Source organism: Ursus maritimus, unplaced genomic scaffold, assembly GCF_017311325.1.
Source record: "Ursus maritimus isolate PB19 unplaced genomic scaffold, ASM1731132v1 scaffold_18, whole genome shotgun sequence".
NCBI lineage: Eukaryota > Metazoa > Chordata > Mammalia > Carnivora > Ursidae > Ursus > Ursus maritimus.
This window is the reverse complement of record NW_024424230.1, coordinates 13,727,392-13,745,305: the sequence shown is the minus strand read 5'-3', so window position 1 is coordinate 13,745,305 and position 17,914 is coordinate 13,727,392. Positions and strand designations below refer to the sequence as shown.

General features: G+C 33.8%; 1 protein-coding gene across 2 annotated transcripts in view; it reads left to right on the top strand.

Annotated features, from left to right (window-relative positions):
* The window catches only part of RELCH (RAB11 binding and LisH domain, coiled-coil and HEAT repeat containing), a 105,435-nt gene that overhangs the window by 74,321 nt on the left and 13,200 nt on the right, over window positions 1–17,914 (top strand). The window contains exons 21-27 of one of the 2 annotated variants that reach the window (XM_040632457.1): window positions 1–67; window positions 3,536–3,642; window positions 4,755–4,854; window positions 10,796–10,878; window positions 11,091–11,154; window positions 12,575–12,713; window positions 16,675–16,791. In XM_040632457.1, coding sequence (XP_040488391.1) covers window positions 1–67; window positions 3,536–3,642; window positions 4,755–4,854; window positions 10,796–10,878; window positions 11,091–11,154; window positions 12,575–12,713; window positions 16,675–16,791 — 677 coding nt within the window. Of the gene's footprint in view, window positions 68–3,535; window positions 3,643–4,754; window positions 4,855–10,222; window positions 10,306–10,795; window positions 10,879–11,090; window positions 11,155–12,574; window positions 12,714–16,674; window positions 16,792–17,914 lie in introns of both variants that reach the window. The other variant, XM_040632456.1, reaches the window with a different exon arrangement.

The window sequence follows — 17,914 nt, the reverse complement described above, 5'->3', positions numbered from 1 at the left end:
AAATGGGGTCCTCACTAAAGCTACCGTCCCCATTTATGCAACAGGAGTCCTTACGTGTTATATTCAGGTAAGGGAAAAATCCTTTTACTAGAAAATGTAAAAGCACTTTCTATTTAGAAAGATACTTAACATTATGCCTTTTTAATGTGTGTACAAGTGAAAATGGTACCCATAAAGAAAAACAAAATTTATGTCTTTGTCTTATTCAATAAGTAATTTATAGTGGAGAGCATATTTGAATAAGTCTCCAAGTAAAATCGCCATTGAACAAATATGTTTAGAGATGGTGTACTTCTTGATATTTTGTTGGAATGTTAGATTGCACTTACTTAGCAAAGTTTCATTGTGTTTCATAATTAATTTTTCATAAATAAACAACAAACAAAGCACATGTATTAGGTGGAGCAAACAATGAAATGCTGTAGAATACTGTACTCTGTCATCATTTTTAGCAAAGTATCTTTTAATAATACTTTATTTTTCTTAATTGTTACTACATAGTAAATTAACCAAAAATGTAATGGCTTTTTATAACCCTTTAATTTGCTCTTGGGCTTTGCTTAGCTTGGCCTCTCCTTTGTGGCCTTGCTGGTGGTCATTCATGTTGTCACATTCAACTTTTTGGTTGGAAGGGAAGTCAGCTAGGGTGACCAAGCTTCAGTCTCCATGTAGTCTTAGGGCTCCTCTGTCTCCATGGGACCTCTGGAGCTGCAGAGCCAGACTTAATACATGGTGGCTCAGGGCTCCTAAAAGCACAAAAGCAGTATCTGCTAGGCTAAGGCTTAGGCCTGGAATCAGCACATCACTTCTGTTGCCTTCTCTTGATTATAGCAAGTTACAGGCCCAGCCCAGATTGAAGAGGAGGGAACTAAACAAGGGTGTGAACCAGGAGGTGTGGTTCATTGGGGGTCAACAGTATAACAGACTACCACACTCAACTTAACCTTATTTTAAGGAAATAATATGATGTCATAGTAAGGTATATCAGTCATTTTTAAGTGTGATGTAAGATGAAAGTATGGATTGAGGATAAAGCATTTTTAGAAATTAGAATGTGAGGGGCACCTGGCTGGCTCAGTCAGTAGAGCATGTGACTCTTGATCTAAGGGTCATGAGTTCAAGCCCCACATTGGATGTAGAGATTACTTAAAAAAAAAATTAAAAAATAAATAGAAATCGGAGTGTAAGAATAAAAAAGGAAGACCTTTTTTTCTGAGTTTTCCCCCATTAATACCTAAGATTTCTTTTGCCCTTTGAAATCAAACTATAACAGTTCATATTTATTGCACTCTTCTTCCAAAACAGATGTGAGCCATCTTACAATTTTAAAATATAATCCTACAGTATCACATACCTTCTGTTAAAGTAGCACAGTATTCCTTTGAACTTTTCTTTTCTACACTAGTTTCAAAGACTGCCTTGTAATATGAACATACACAAAATATCCCTGTGTGCAGGATATTTAAGTCATGTAACATTAATAGTTTGTCTATATTTTTGTTCTTAAACTCGTGGGGATTAAATCCCAGCATATTGCCAGGCACGATAGTATGGATACCATTTTCTACTCTTTTTAATTTTAAAAGCTGTACCAGCATTATAGCAATTGTGATGTCAGTTTTTTTCTCTCTTTAACCTCTGGAAGTTTGGTTATTAGTATGTTGATTTTGACAATAAATAGTATTTTAAAGCATCATAAAGTACCAAATACAGGGTTTGCCTTATATTAAGCCCTCAGATTTGTCAAATAAATGAAAAAGTCTGTGAGTCACTGTGTAAAATTCAGATACTTAAAGAGATAAGAACTTCTCAACTAGTTACAAAAAGTGAACTGCAGTAGCTATCAGAGATTGCCGGTGTTATTTGTTTTAGGAAACACATACCAGCAGTTCATATTTTTCTTACTAAACAAAATTTTCTTTTTTTTTTTTTTTAAGATTTTATTTATTTATTCGACAGAGATAGAGAGAGCCAGTGAGAGAGGGAACACAAGCAGGGGGAGTGGGAGAGGAAGAAGCAGGCTCATAGCAGAAGAGCCTGATGTGGGGCTCGATCCCATAACGTCGGGATCACGCCCTGAGCCGAAGGCAGACGCTCAACCGCTGTGCCACCCAGGCGCCCCTCTAAACAAAATTTTCTATTAGGGCATGTCACTGTCCTGTTTGCTTTGGTAAACAAAAACTATTTTGACTCAAATACATTTTTTGTCTTGAGATTCTGAAAATGAGAAATAGGATTATACTAAAATTTCAAGTCAGAAGAATCTGTGCTCATTTAGGAGTATATTTCATACCCCTTATTTCACACTTTAGGTTTTTCAGATTTACAGTTTGTTTTCCAATTTTTTTGTATACTTTTTTTGTGTTTGTATGCTTTTTTTGTGTTTGATATAGTAGGCAGCTAAAATTGGGTGAAATCTCTATTCCAGTGTTGCTCTGATGCTGGTGTGTCAGTGTCCTAAGCTTTATGTTAAGTACACTGTCGTGTTCTAAAATCATTACTTTTGTCAATCCTTTATTCATGCTAAGTAAACCTTATTATGTAGAAAAAAATGGTAGGTAGCAATCCAGTATTCATCATAGATCTATTTATTAATATTCAGAAGCTGTTTATTATTGACCTAAATATCCCTAATAACAAAAAACTTGACTCTAATTTATTATATATTTATTTCTTGATAGAATGTCAGATTCTCTTCTTCTATAGATTCAGGTTAATTTAACATACAGTTATTTTTTTAATGTTCCTAATTTAGCAGATATTTTTTAATAAGTTTCTTAAATAAAGTTTCTTTTATTAACAATTTCTTAATAGAACACAATATAAGATAAAAACTTTTCTGATTATGAAAATAATGGTTTGTTAAAGAAAGTTTGAAAGTATAGGTTATTTTTTAAACAAGGTGGTGACTATTTCTTTTAAGAACACAGTAGTCTGTATTTCAACAAGCATGTAGGGTCTGATCACTAAGACATTGCAAAGATAATTTTTTGGAAATGGAGTTTCTGTTAGGGGGATAACTTTTACTAGTTTGTATTTAAGTAGTGTCAAAATTAATTAGAACTAAAATTGGTAATAATAAATTTTGATAGAAGAATATGCCTTTTTATGTTCTAAACCAGGACTGTCTAATAAAATTTTCTGCAACAGCAGACATAATCTATATCTGAGCTCTCCAATAAGAAGTCACTAGCCACACGTGGCTATTAAGTACTTGAATGGTAGCTAGTGCTACTAAGAAACTGAGTCTTTTATTGTACTTAATTTTTAATCTAAATTTAAATATTATAAATAATAACATATCGTGAGTGGCTAACCATATCAGACAGCACGGTCTAAATCTATGAATCAAGATAGTCTTTGTTCTCATACCATTGTGGTCATAGATATGCTTAATAAATATCTCTGATTAAAATGCTTCTAAGACTGGATATTTCCCCATATTTGATAAAATTTTCTAATTACAGTTAGGAAATTATTATTTTAGGTCTACTTAATTGCTTAGAAATTCATTATCAGTCTTTATCCTCTGTAGGAAGAAGACCGAAAACTGTTAGTTGGATTCTTAGAAGATGTAATGACCCTGCTTTCATTATCTCATGCTCCTCTCGATAGCCTGAAGGCTTCTTTTGTGGAACTGGGGTAAAAATAATAGCTTATAGTTTTTTTTTTAACTCATATAAAGTTTTTTTTAACTCATACAAAGTTTTTTTTAATAATAATTTTTTATTATGTTAGTCACCATACAGTACATCCGTAGTTTTTGATGTAAAGTTCCATGATTCATTACTTGTGTATAACACCCAGTGCACCATGCAATATGTGCCCTCCTTAATACCCATCACCGGCCAAATTGGATTTATAGAATACATAATTTGAGTCTAAAAATATTGGCATACACACCAAATCTTTTGTTTTTTGAGGCTTAAGATTTTTTTTTTTTTTGGTTTTTGGTTTTCCTTATTTGTACATTCTTAATATTTTATAATCAATACATTATAATAAAAGAGTTGGGGAAAGAGTACAGACATTGCTTTCTTTGAAGCAGTTGGAGAAATAAAGTTCAGATGTGAAGAAAATTTAGTTTTCCAAAACTGAAAAAGGAGCCCCAAGTAAAAGCCAGTTCATTAAGCTCCTTTTTCTGTCCCATTTGATTTGCCTAATCCTGCTCATAATCATATCACCTAGCTGCTATTGTAGTTTTATCTCTGCACTTAATAACAATACAGTCTTACATTTGGATAGGCTTCACAGCCAACTTATCCTTCCCTATAGATGATTTGAATTGATCTGATTTGATCCTACAATAAACATATGACATAAATAAGGACATGTATTGCTTCCCTAGTTTTTGTAGATGTAGAAATTAAGACCCACAGAAGTGTAACTTACCCGTCTGACTCTTAGTCCAGTGCTTTTTCTTTTTTTTCTCCTAGGTAAGTTTTCTTTTTCTTTTTCTTCTTTTTTTTTAAAATAATTTTAACTTTTATGCTATTGAAGAGTTGAAATTTCTATCGTAATTGCAAATGTTTGTAGAACCTAAAAGTATAATTCCTGAATATCCTAAAAGTTTGTAGCTTTATAAGGTGACTTCCTTTTTTAAGGAATCTTGGATGTAACCTATTAGATCTGTACAGAATAATTTCATGTGTTTTGCCAATATTTTTATCATTAATATTACTTATAAATGTATTTTTCAGTACACCAGTAAGGCACTGTGGCCCTCACTTTTAATACTGAGTTTTTTCTTTCAGTGCAAATCCAGCCTACCATGAGTTACTGTTAACTGTTTTATGGTATGGTGTTGTCCATACTTCAGCACTTGTGAGATGTACTGCTGCTAGAATGTTTGAGGTATGTAAACAAATGCTTCTCTCAGTTCAGATTATAATGATTTTCTTTGGAAGAAGGAGAAGGGAATGTTTTTTAAAAAAGTCTTTGCATACTATGTTATGTTGATGTATATTTTATGGCAATACAGTATCTAGTTGTGTACTGTGTGATGGGGCAGAAATTTAGCTTTGACATATTTAAGAATGTTTTCTAGCCTTATTGGTTCCTTGGATGTTATTCTATTATCAGTTCTATTTCTCAGATTTTCTTTTAAATCTTATTTTAATTTCCATCCTATATAAATCTTTCTGACTGTACTTTTCTATATATTGAGATAAAATGGCTATTAAAATCAATTAAAACAATATAAGATATATTTAAAGTTGTAAATTATAGTTGGATTCATGAATAATATTCAAAAATCAATTATTGCAAATATGAAAATATTTACTTTATTGATTACTTCTACTTGTTTATTTTCTCATGTCATATCTAGAATAACATCCCTATATGTATATTAACTGCCCGTAGACTTATTAAGAGAGAAGAGACTGTTTAACTAGATTTTCTTAAATTGCCACCTACCCAAGTTAAGTATGAAACTTGAAATGCCTATCTGTTGAAAATTGAAATATCCATCACAGAGGAAATGATGCCATAACCTACTTTATTTATTCATTCATTCATTTGTTTATTGATTGATTTATATCTCTAGAACTTGAATTTGAAGACTAAAATTGATTTAGAGTGTTTCTTACTGCTATTGAGTCTTGCCATAGAGCCTGACTGCCTGGGTTCAGTGTCTGTCTCTGCTACTTAGCAGCAAGTTCAAACTTCTCTGTGCCTTAGTTTCCTCATCTACACAATGAAGATGATAATAAGTATCCATCTCAAAGGATTTTTGTTAATACGAAATGAATTAATACTTGTAAAGCCCTTAAAACAGCTTCTGGCACATAATAAAAACTAAATAAATGTTAACGACCATTACCATTACCATTATTATTCTTTTTTTTCCTATCACAAAGTAATATATAGTTTAGGTAACATGTATTTATTCAAGCTAAAATTATCCCTAATATGCATGTGATTCTTAAAATATCTTAAAGCATTTATTTCCTTAAAAAGAATTGGTTAATTCAGTGCTTTGGATAATTTTTCCTGAATTTCAGGATTTTTCCACAATTTAAGATAAATTACCATTTGAAGAATAGAGCACTGGTATGTTTAAAATATATATCTTCTAAAACTATTAAATATATAAAATGGATTTGTGAAATCTAAAGAAAATTCCAGTTTTACCAGGAGGTTGAACATCCTTTGTCCACGTTACTCCCTATGTTATTATACATACTTAATGAAAAAACTATAATCAGGTGTTCTTTGTCAAGTTAAATGCCAAATTAAAAATTCAGCTTGCTTTGTAGTAAAAGTTCCTTGTGAGTATAAATAATTTTTGGTTATTCAGTATGCTGAAAAAAAGTCATCCATGAGAGAAAAAAGCATCCTTTTATATAAAGAACGGTCTTTAATACACTCTTCTCATAGGATTTTATTCTAAGACCCTAAAAGCTACTTCTTTCTCTTAAACCATTTGTTTTTCAAATTATGTATGCACTGATAAAGCATACCATATAAATGAAAATAATTTAAGTAAATAAAATGAAATATCCTCTTTTTATTTGTTTTTGGGTTCTTTTTTTCTTCTTATGTGGAGCTTTTGTCTGGTTTTGGTTTCTATGTTTGCAGTCAGTGCTGGGTTGGAAACTGTGCCTATGCTACAGCAGTTTTCGGTGTTCTTTCAGGTTGATTATGAACTTCTGAGTTGAATTTGAGAGACTTCAATATTTTTTCAAATTCATTTATAATAAAAAAATTTCAGTGATCATGCAAGTAAAAGTCATCAGTAGAGGGGCGCCTGGGTGGCACAGCAGTTAAGCGTCTGCCTTTGGCTCAGGGAGTGATCCTGGCGTTATGGGATCGAGCCCCACATCAGGCTCCTCTGCTATGAGCCTGCTTCTTCCTCTCCCACTCCCCCTGCTTGTGTTGCCTCTCTCGCTGGCTGTCTCTCTCTGTCAAATAAATAAATCTTTAAAAAAAAAAAAAGTCATCAGTAGAAAAAATTAAAGTTACTTTTCTGGGGGTGCCTGGGTGGCTGAGTCGGTTGATTTCAGCTCAGGTCATGATCTCAGGGTCCTGGGATCGAGCCCTGCATCAAGCCCCACATCGGGCTCCACCCTCAGCAGGGAGTCTGCTTGAGGATTCTCTTTCTTGCTCTCCCTCTGCCCATCCCCCTGTTTGTTCTCTTTTTCTAAAATAAATAAATCTTTTTAGGGGTGCTTTTTAGATGTACCTGGGTACATCTGCCTTCGGCTCAGAGCATGATCCCAGTGCTCTGGGATCGAGCCCCACATCAGGCTCCTCTGCTAGGAGCCTGCTTCTTCCTCTCCTGCTCCCCCTGCTTGTGTTCCCTCTCTTGCTGGCTGGCTCTCTCTGTCAAATAAATAAATAAAATCTTTAAAATAAATAAAATAAAATAAATAAGTCTTTTTAAAAAAGTAGTTACTTTTTTGTCAGTGAGCCCTATTTTGAACAAAACCATACTGAAAGAATAAGTATGTTTAATAAGGTTTTTTTATACTAATACTTTATAATTTATAATTGTGCCTTCTATCCCCGGCAAGTGAGTTAATTCAAAATAAAAACATAAAAAGCAGGACATTTCTAATAAAAGAAAATTTTTTTTTAATTTTTTATTATATTATGTTAGTCACCATACAGTACATCATTAGTTTTTGATGTAGTGTTCCATGATTCATTGTTTGCATGTAACACCCAGTGCACCATGCAATATGTGCCCTTCTTAATACCCATCACTGGCCTATTCCAGTCCCCCACCCCTCTCCCCTCTGAAGCCCTCAGTTTGTTTCCCAGAGTCCATAAAAGAAAATTTTTAATGTGAGACCCGAAACTGTTGAGAAGAAAGCAAGAAATGGATATACCAGGAACATAATATGAGATACTTAATGAAATTGGATGCTAAATATAGCTCTAAGTTTTCAGATACCAGGACAAAAAGGGGAAACCCAATCAATCATATTATTCTCATTGTTAAGTAAGAGGCAATATGTTACTTTTTGAAGTGACAAATTATTATTGAAATTGATTTATAAAGAAACTTTATCACGTGACATAATGGATTTCCCAAAAGATGCAGAAAAGAACTTCATGTAATGATTCCTCATATCAGTCATAAGGAAGCTAAGCATGTAACAGCAGCCAGCTCAAAGACCTCTGGGGCTTGTGAGACAGATGTGGCTGAGTCCGTTTTCTAACTCCGCCTATTGCCTCTAAAACACCAGACAAGTTACATAACTTCCTCCCTAAGGCTCCGTGTCTTCATCTGTTAAAACATTGGTAGTAATTGTACTTAGCTCACCAGGTTTAGCGATCAAATGAGGGGCGCCTGGGTGCTTCAGTTGGTTAAGTGTCTGCCTTCAGCTCAAGTGGTGATCCCAGGGTTATGGGATCAAGTCCTGCATGCGGCTCCCTGCTAAGCGGGGAGTCTGCTTCTCCCTCTTCTTCTGCCACTCCCACTGCTTGTGCTCTCTCTCTGTCAAATAAATAAATAAAATCTCAAAAAAAAAAAAAGATCATACAGTACATTGTATGTAAAATGTATAATAATCAATAGCTCTTAAATTTTGCTTTTTGATTTTCTAGCTTACTAGAAATTACACTTAAAACTGCACAGCAGTGAAAAATTAACTTGTCCCCTAGATTATCCCCCCCTTTTTTTTTAATGCTTTTAGGCTGGCACAAGATAGCAGACACTTTAAGATACACTTTACTGATTCAAATCTAAGCTATTTTATTTATAAAGTGGTACAGAGAAGAAAGTTTTATTTAACAGTATTTTAACTTCTTTCCCCTATTTCTTTCTGCTTGACATCTGTAATGTTTAAGGCAGTAGCAAAAGTTCCTTTGTCATTTTATTCCAGCCTAATTATCCATGTATTTTTATAAAAATAATTTCAGAATATCGAAGTAGATTTTAAAGTCAATCAGTTGTTAAATAGTAATAGATTATTGTAAAATTAAGAATCCCATGTAAAGGGAGTTCTGCTGTCTCTGATATGGTGTGTAGGAGGAATGTGTTAACATGCAGTGTTAGGTTTTTGTTACTAAAAATTCCACAGCATGTTCCATATTCCATGAGGCCTAGATCCATTACAAGGTGAACAGATTGATTAGCATTTAGGATTCATTTGTTTTTAAATTCTGAAATTGATAATGTAGGATTAGGATGTCACCCTTTTAAAAACAAAATGAATACTTCTCAATATGGTCCTCTTCTAGATTTAGGGTTGGTTGCTAAATGGATTATTTTATCATCAGATTATAGAAATAGGTCAATTGTGTTTATCGTATTTCTCTTATTCATTTGAGCTTTTAGAGAAATGTAAAATAACAAACTAAAATGTTAAGTACTTGGATCAGCCAAAGCAATTTTTTAATTAATAATTTCTTCGTTCAAATATATCATAAATCTTATGTCTTGGAATACTCATAATAGTTAAACTCACATTTCTTGAATGCCTAATCTTTGTCAGACAATATTTAGCTAATTATGCGCAGTTCGTAGCACAATGATCCTTTAAGATAGATAACAATATCACCATGTTCAGATGAGAAAACTGAGTTTCAAGAGATTATGTAATATATCTAAGGCCACAAGGCTAATAAGTGGAGAGGTAGAGTCTGAACCCAGATCTAATTCCCACATGTGATACTTTCCACTTAAGGCTGCATTATGTCTCTGTACCTCAAAAGAGAAAACTATGTGATGTAAAAGGTTGGGAATTGTCCTTGATTTTTAAGTTGACTTGCCATAGAACAATCAGAAGCAGTTTAGTGGTGTCTGCTAGCCATTTGGATTTGGTTTAAAAACAGTCCAGTTTGTACCTTGTTGGTCATAATAAAATGACACCAGATTTACTTCAACATATTTAACCATAGAATCCGGTATATATCTTCTTTTTAGTTAAAAAAAAAAAAAGAAAGAAAGAAAGAAAGAAAAGCTTTCTTTTAAATTGCATTTAATTGAACACAGAAACTGCATGGAGACTTTGACCAAAAGTACAAACTGCCATTGAATTGGTGACAAACTCTGTTTTTGTGGACTGCTAGGCTATTTAAGCTTTATTTTCCTCCTGAGCATTCTCTGCCTTTATAAAGCACTCTAGTAGCAATATTTGCTTAGCTTCTAATTTTGGTTTTGCTTTTGTGTTTTCTCTCTTTCTCTTGGTTGTTCCTTTCTTCTTCCCGTGGCACTGTGTTTGCTCTTTCCATGCATCACCTGTGAATACCCCCTACGCTGACCAATCAGCTGTTGGTGAAGGGGGTGAATGAAACTCTGGTAGCTCAGAGGGTTGTTCCTGCTCTCATTACTCTCTCCAGTGACCCTGAAATGTAAGTGTCATCCCTGCCTTTTACATTCAGCATCCCTTTCAAAATGTGCCTGTCAAGAAATAACCATCAGCTTTTAAGTCCGTTAAAGAATATATTCACCTCTTTAAAATAATAGTATTGGATTATGTTCACTTGATTTTAAATTTTATTATACTGTTCACGTATCTTTTTTTAATGTCGACCATCGCATTTGGAGGCCATATATGAAAAGAATACATTAATATCATTCTCAATAAACATTTCCAAAACTTAGTATATGCTGATGGACTATTTCTTCCAAGCCAAGAAAGGATGCTCTGCTAATCTCACTAACATGTTGTTACCAGTAAGTATAGTGGCATGAACCAAAGGCTTAACATTTTAATGTCTCGTGTGGGTGACTAAACCAAGAAAGACCAATGAGTCTGCCTGCCCATCCTCAGTCACAGCTAACCCAGTTCTCATTCCAGTTTACCAAACCATTTTTTATTGCATGTTGACTGGTTTACAGCTGACTCTTCGAGGCATGAGTGAAGCGTTAGTTGACAAGCGGGTTGCTCCGGCCCTTGTTACCTTGTCCAGTGATCCTGAATTGTGAGTTCCACAGACTGCGACCTTAAGTTATCCTGTCTGTCTTTTTGAGCATTCTTCTTGGTCTGCTTTTTTTAAATTTAATTTGTCATTGCTAGAGACTAATACAGTATATTTACCTTGTACTTACTTTGATATACATTTTAATAATCAGTTAATAATCAGTTTTTCATCTCAAAGAAAGTTTCAGTTTCTCTCTTTTTTAATTCTAACAGCTCTGTCAGAATTGCCACAATTCCGGCCTTTGGCACTATTATGGAAACGGTTATTCAGAGAGAGGTAGGAAATTATTGAAATTTAATATCTCTGTACTGTTGAGGTGATGGTACATTACAGATATGCACCAAGCGGTAGGGGGCAGGAAGGACTTATCTTTTATTTTATCTCTTAGTTGGTTATGGGCTGGAGGAATATCTCACTGTTTGAAAACATGAGAGCCTTACCCAAAGTATATTTTCATATCCTAAGGAAATCTCTATTTTCCTTCTAAGTTAGAAAATTAAATATAAGCCAACTCTTAGACGTTCCAATTTTAAGCCTAGCTGAGTATCGCAGTTTTGAATAATCTGCAAACCAGATCTAGTTCCAAAGCCTATCCAGTACACTTCTAGATAGTCTACATAAATTCCTGATTGTCAGTTTGCACAGATTTGAAGACAATTTTGCCAGATAACTTTAGGAACACAAACCTATTTCAGTTTCACAAATGAAGGCTAGAGGGCACCTCTGTTCTTATAACTGTATCACTGATACCAAGGTGCAAGTCTAGTGGGCTGGTATCATGTCACTGCAGCGCATAGGACTGTGACAACCCTCTGTTAGGTCTGCATTAGAAGATTATCAAGGTCTTTCTCCCTAACAGTATATTTTGATTTAGAAACTTGTGATTTATTTTCAAGTTTGTTAGGTTCTGTCTGCAACATTAACTATAAGACACTTCTTAAAATGAGTATCAGAATTTCATTCTTTATTATAAAATTGGACATGTTTTATACAAATGAAAAACCCTGTAGATTAGAAAATAAATCATTTGTGGACATATTACATAGCCACTTAAACATAAACAGACATTTTACCCCCCCTAAAAGGAAGCACTATTTCATGACGTTTCTTTGTCAAAAAAGTTTTTTAACAACAAATTAAACAACTTAGTTATGGGGGGGGAAAGTTTTCTATTTTTTCCTTATATATTTCACTGTGAAGCAACATTAAAAAGTATTATTCTGCAAAGCTTGCAGTCTTGGCAGAATTTCAACATGTTCTTAAATCCTAAAATAAAAATGTCTTTTAGGGAAATGTGAGTAAGATGTAAGTCATTAATGACTCATTGCTTTCAGAAGGTGAATAATTGGGTAACTTACACTGTGATTGGTTTTAAGAATTAAAATGTAGAGACAAAATCGTTATAAATTTACCTGTTTTTCTCTAAATACTATGGGGGGTTTTGCTTTTACATTTTCTTAGGGAATATTTGTATTTTCAAAAAATAAAAAAAGAAGAATTAACAAACAAAAATGTAAAATCTTTCTGAACCAAAAGACTAAATAAGTACTTGTTTAATTGTAAATTTCTACTGTCATGTTGATATAAATCATTTGAACCCATGCTGCAAGCCATGTTTAATGTGTAACATTCTCTTTAACAACTCTACTCAATTTTTAATGTTTTGTGAAATAACTGTACAATATCCAATTTTAAGTTGCTGGAAAGGGTGAAAATGCAGTTGGCTTCTTTTCTGGAAGATCCTCAGTACCAAGACCAGTATTCTTTGCATACAGAGATCATAAAAACATTTGGTAGAGTTGGTCCTAATGCAGAACCAAGGTTCCGAGATGAGTGTAAGTTACATTTTTCTACCTTTTTTCCCCTGAATTATAATGTAAGATCAAAGCCAGAAGCTCCTCTCAGGATTTGTCCTATGTTAAAGCCCTTCTATACTTTTGTATACTGAAAGCTAAAAGTGAACCAAGTTGACTGTTGTGAACTGATCAATAATACTATAACTGGATAGTTTTTATACTACATACTGACTGCTGTAACACATATGAAAAGTAACTCATAAACAATTTCAAGTTATTTTTAAAACATTTTTAAGTAACTATAAATTTCAAAATACTATGTTGTGTTCTATTTAAAGCTTACCATTTAATTCTCATTTTTAAGGACATTTTTATGTGTTTCTAGACATGTTCTTGTGAAAAATATGCTTTTCTTCCACTTACCATGACATTCAGCTATGATCAGTGATTTTGTTTTAATGCACAGCTTGTTCATCTACTAAATGATTTGCATAATTATCTGCTAAAGCATTTTCTCTAGTTTTTATAATATCTCTTTTACTATGGGCCTCAGTGTTTATGACAGCAATTTCTTTTAGTGGCATCAAAGTATCCAGTAATTATTATTCCAAAAGCATATGTCAGTTATCACTGCTATACTTTAGTCCTTTAATTTGTAGCGATTTGACATGCCTTAGAGAGGACCACAAATTTGGCTTCTTAAAGTCATTTTGGTTTCTAGAACAAAATTAGATTCTCCCATGGTCTAGTTGTTGCATATCTGGCCTGATAATTTTAATATCAGTGTCATCAACAAAAAATATTGTTAGGGATTGGACAGCATTGTCCAAAAGGTCTTCCGAGGGCATAACACTTACTGAGCTACAGAAACACAATCACAAAATTATTTTTCGGTTGGGTAAAGTTGATAACCTGAGAAAATAGCAATATTTCGTGATTAGTTAACAGGAAAAGATTTGTTATTTTAGCTAGCAGTAGGGATAGTTTGAAATACTGTAACATCAGATTTATAAGTGATTCTGGTAAAAACTCTAAAGGTACTTTGACCATCTTTGTTGAGATTATCATTGTTCTGAAGTGGAGAGACTAAGTCTTGGCTCTTGGATCAAAGAATTGGCTAAGTAGGCATTGAATCTTTGGTGTGTGCCATGTTATCGAGTTAGTAACTTTCTCTAGATCATGATCTAACCTTTTTGTGTGCGTTCAGAAGAAAGATTTATGCATCACAGAGAAGAAAGACATTTTCTTTTCATAATCGTCCCAAAATAACAAAGGTCGACTTGGGAAAAGATCGATGATAGACGTTTCCACTGCTTGAATAGGTGTAATAAACCATTTGTTACAATTTAATGTATACCCACAAATATGTCTTATACAGTCTTCTTTCACATTCTGGTACAACCACACTCCCCCCCCCCCTTTAAGATAAAAAAAACCTTTTTTTTTCGTTTGTATTCACTGCCCAATCAATTGGCTTTCCTTCTACTTTAAAACTTTACTCTGAGGACCTTCATGTACTGTGTTAATAAGGTTAATGGTAAGAGTAGAACCCATATTGACAAGGATTCCATACTGTTATCCATCTTAATTTATAGACAATTGCTTTTAGGAGTTTACAAGAAGGACAGAGAATTGTTGAGTTGTAATATCTTCCCCAGAGTGGCATTTTGGGTATTTGTCATTCTATTTCTTAGAGAATAGAGGACATTGATTCATCCAGTGGACTTTTTTCTTTTCCAGCTCTTCATTATCACAGGACCTTTTGGTCTTGATTTTTTTCAGGAACTACTGGTTTTATCTAGAACACAATTAAGTCTTTAATTGTTTGTTTTCAGCTTTTTTACTTTATAAAGCTCTCTGAAAATGTTCAGTCATATGCTGGAGATTTTCTAACATGGCAATTTTACAATTCCGATTAGTTGTTTGGTTTTTTTTTAGAAGTTCTTTATTTCATTTCTGAGCCCATTTACAAAAAGAGAGGATAAGATTCCCCGTACTTTGGCTGTTGGATCTGCCCCAAATATTTTCTGAAAGTTTATTGAAATGAATTCTTATGAAGTCTCCTGTTGATTGATTTTGTTTATAGTGTAGACTATGTCTAGTCTGCCCTTAAGAGAAAAGCTGCAATGGCCTTATATTGTGCATTTCCTATTTTCCTTGCCCACTGAAGGTCAGTTGTAGAATTATGCATATCTTGGTTAGTAAATCTTTCAGCCATTTCCATCTGAGGAGTTATCAATTAAGTAAATTAATTGCTACAGATGTGGTAGCTAGGATAATAAGTATGTAATGAAATGTTGAATACTGTAGTAAATTTTTGTCTATCTTTTGGGATTTAGGAGGATCTCTAATTATAGCCTTTAAATGGCTCTAGAGTTTAAAGTAACTTCTATAGATTTGTTTTCTAGTTAAGCAATTTTAAGGGGTTATTGTGCAGTATGGTTATTGAGTTTCTGAGAAAAACATTAAGGAAAGGATTACTTGTTTAGGAGGTCAGAAAAGAAGCAGAAGGAATAAAGAGGCCATGTGTCAATAGAAAAAGAAGTTTGAGGAACATTCTAAAGGTTTGGGTAGAAGGGAATCTCAGAGATTCTCTAGAGAGACTGTCTTAGAGCCACCATTTTGTTGAGGCCTCAGCATGCCAGTTAGTGAATTGGAGTTTCAGGGAATTCAGTGGGAAGTCAATGAATGTTTGGAGTTCTTGTCTCCCAGTTTTTCTCTAGAGCTCCTCTTAAGTATGTTGTTATTAATTTTGACAAGTCAAAATACCCTAAAAATGGCCTTTGTTATTCTAAGTTTTCATGGTTGGTTTTTGGTTTTGTTTTGTTTTGTTTTTACCATTTACTAAAGTATGTATAAAAGTTGTGATTATAGGGGCGCCTGGGTAGCGCAGTCGTTAAAGCGTCTGCCTTCGGCTCAGGGCGTGATCCCGGCGTTCTGGGATCGAGTCCCACATCGGGCTCCTCCGCTGGGAGCCTGCTTCTTCCTCTCTCACTCCCCTGCTGTGTTCCCTCTCTCACTGGCTGTCTCTCTGTCACATAAATAAATAAAATCTTTAAAAAAAAAAAAAAAAAAAAAGTTGTGATTATAGTGTCGGTTAATTAGAAAGCAGGAGGCTTTTCTAAGAGGAGATTGTGGCTTTCACATACATAAACTCAATGCAGACATGAAAGAAGTCACTACAATTGGTCAGAAGTATATGCTTCTGAGTGGTGTTTTGGGTTCCCCAACGAAGCAGAGATTAGAAAGGGGCCCTGTGAGCAATACTTTAATAGTCACTGATCCTGGAACCATTTCTCCAAGGAACCCTGGTTTTACTGGGAGCTGGTATTTACGAAACACAGTCTTAGGCCCTAGAGGTGCTCATTGCCACTGAATTGGATATTTTTTCTTGGGCCATCGCTTTTATTTTAGCAGTAGGATGTCTATATTTTTGAAATTTTATATTATTCACTGAGACAGAAGATGATCTTGAGCCCTTTGAGTGACTTGAACTGAACCACCAGTGCTCTTTGACATTGGTCTTGCTAAGAATTTGAGAAACTAAAGCTAAGAATTGTTTTTTGGAGTGAAATAATTTGATCTGACAAAGAATAAGTATACTATATTTGTCCTTTGTTTAATAGCAGTGGTAATACCTGAGTTTTATAAAGAAACTTATTTCTAAAGATAACACAAGAGGTAGATTGTTTACATTTATTTGTTTGGTTTTCATCTTTCAAATTGGGAAATTTAATTCCAGTGAGGCCAAATGACCTGTGGACATCCTTGTAATTAGGTTATAGAGATAGCGCTATGGTCTGTTCCTTCCAAATATTTTTATTCTGAAAAACATGCTTTCCTCTCTAGTAAGAAAAAGCAGATAAAGGATTTGAAATCATCTAGAACTAAAATGAAATTTTATAAATTTTAAAAGGAAAAAAATTTTGTTTAATGTATGAGTGAAGTGTATGAGATGTTTTAGATAAAAATCTAACAATTTCTTTTTTTCTTTTTTCAGTTGTTATACCACACTTGCATAAGTTAGCCTTGGTGAACAATTTACAAATCGTGGATTCTAAAAGACTGGATATTGCTACCCATCTTTTTGAAGCCTATAGTGCACTTTCCTGTTGTTGTATCCTTGCTTTATTAATGTGTATCTATATTTATATAACCAGTCTTACAGTGAACCTCAGTTGTTAAAGTTTGGAAGTTAGTATTTTTTTCTTCAACTTACTTACATAATGGTTATAGAAGATTAAAATTTGGTCGACTTACCCCACTGCTTATTCTAGCCATGTCATAATTTTAAAAGATGACTTTAAGTCCTCTGTGCTTCTATGTTCTATAATTTTGAAACACTGACTAAAGTTTTATCTATGTTAACTGGCTATGTAACTGAGCAAGAAATGAGTTATACCTGAAGCTTCTGTTAATCAAAAGGAAGCCTTGTATGTGTTCTGACAGTTGGTTTTTCAGTGAATGTTTAACCATCTGTATCCAGTGGAAGGCTATGGAAAGATAATCACTCATTGAGGAAGTATAGTGCCAACATCGCTGATCATCTCCAGTGATGGTAGAACTGAAGGAAAACTCAAAGATCATCTAACCCATGTCAACTACTACATTTTATAAATGATTAAACTAAAGCTTAAAGACATTAGTGACTTCTTCTGTTTTTTATAGTTAAAAGCAAAACTATGACTACAACAAAGAACTTTAGCTGTCCTATTACATGTTCTTTTTACTATCCTAGGCCTAGTAAAATAACATTAAGAAGGAAGCAAAGATAAAGATGGGCAGAGTGAGTTCCAGCTTCTCTGCTCTCCCATTAAAAGGCAGGCGAGGTCAAGAAAGAGGAAATAAGAGATTGAAAAAGGAATGAAAGGCTGAATATGCAAAAAAAAACTATAAAAGTACATGCTAGACAACATAATCAGAGAATTCTGATTATAACAGAAAAAAAATGGCAGTAGAGAGAGGTTCCTAGGAGAAAACAGAGGACAAAGGAAGTTTCAGGATTAATATTTATGGTTCCATATTATTATATGCCAGTTTGAAGTAGTAAGTCAAGTGAACAAGTAATTTTAAATAAATATGTTCCGAAATACCACTGATTGATATTTTGGTAAATACCAATTCATTGGTAGTGGATTCTTGACTGGAACGTTCCAGTGGGAGGCTTTGTTTTGAATAAATCAAATAGGGAAAGTAGAAACATAGAGCTGTTAAGGAGCTGTTTGTCCTTTTGGAAATGT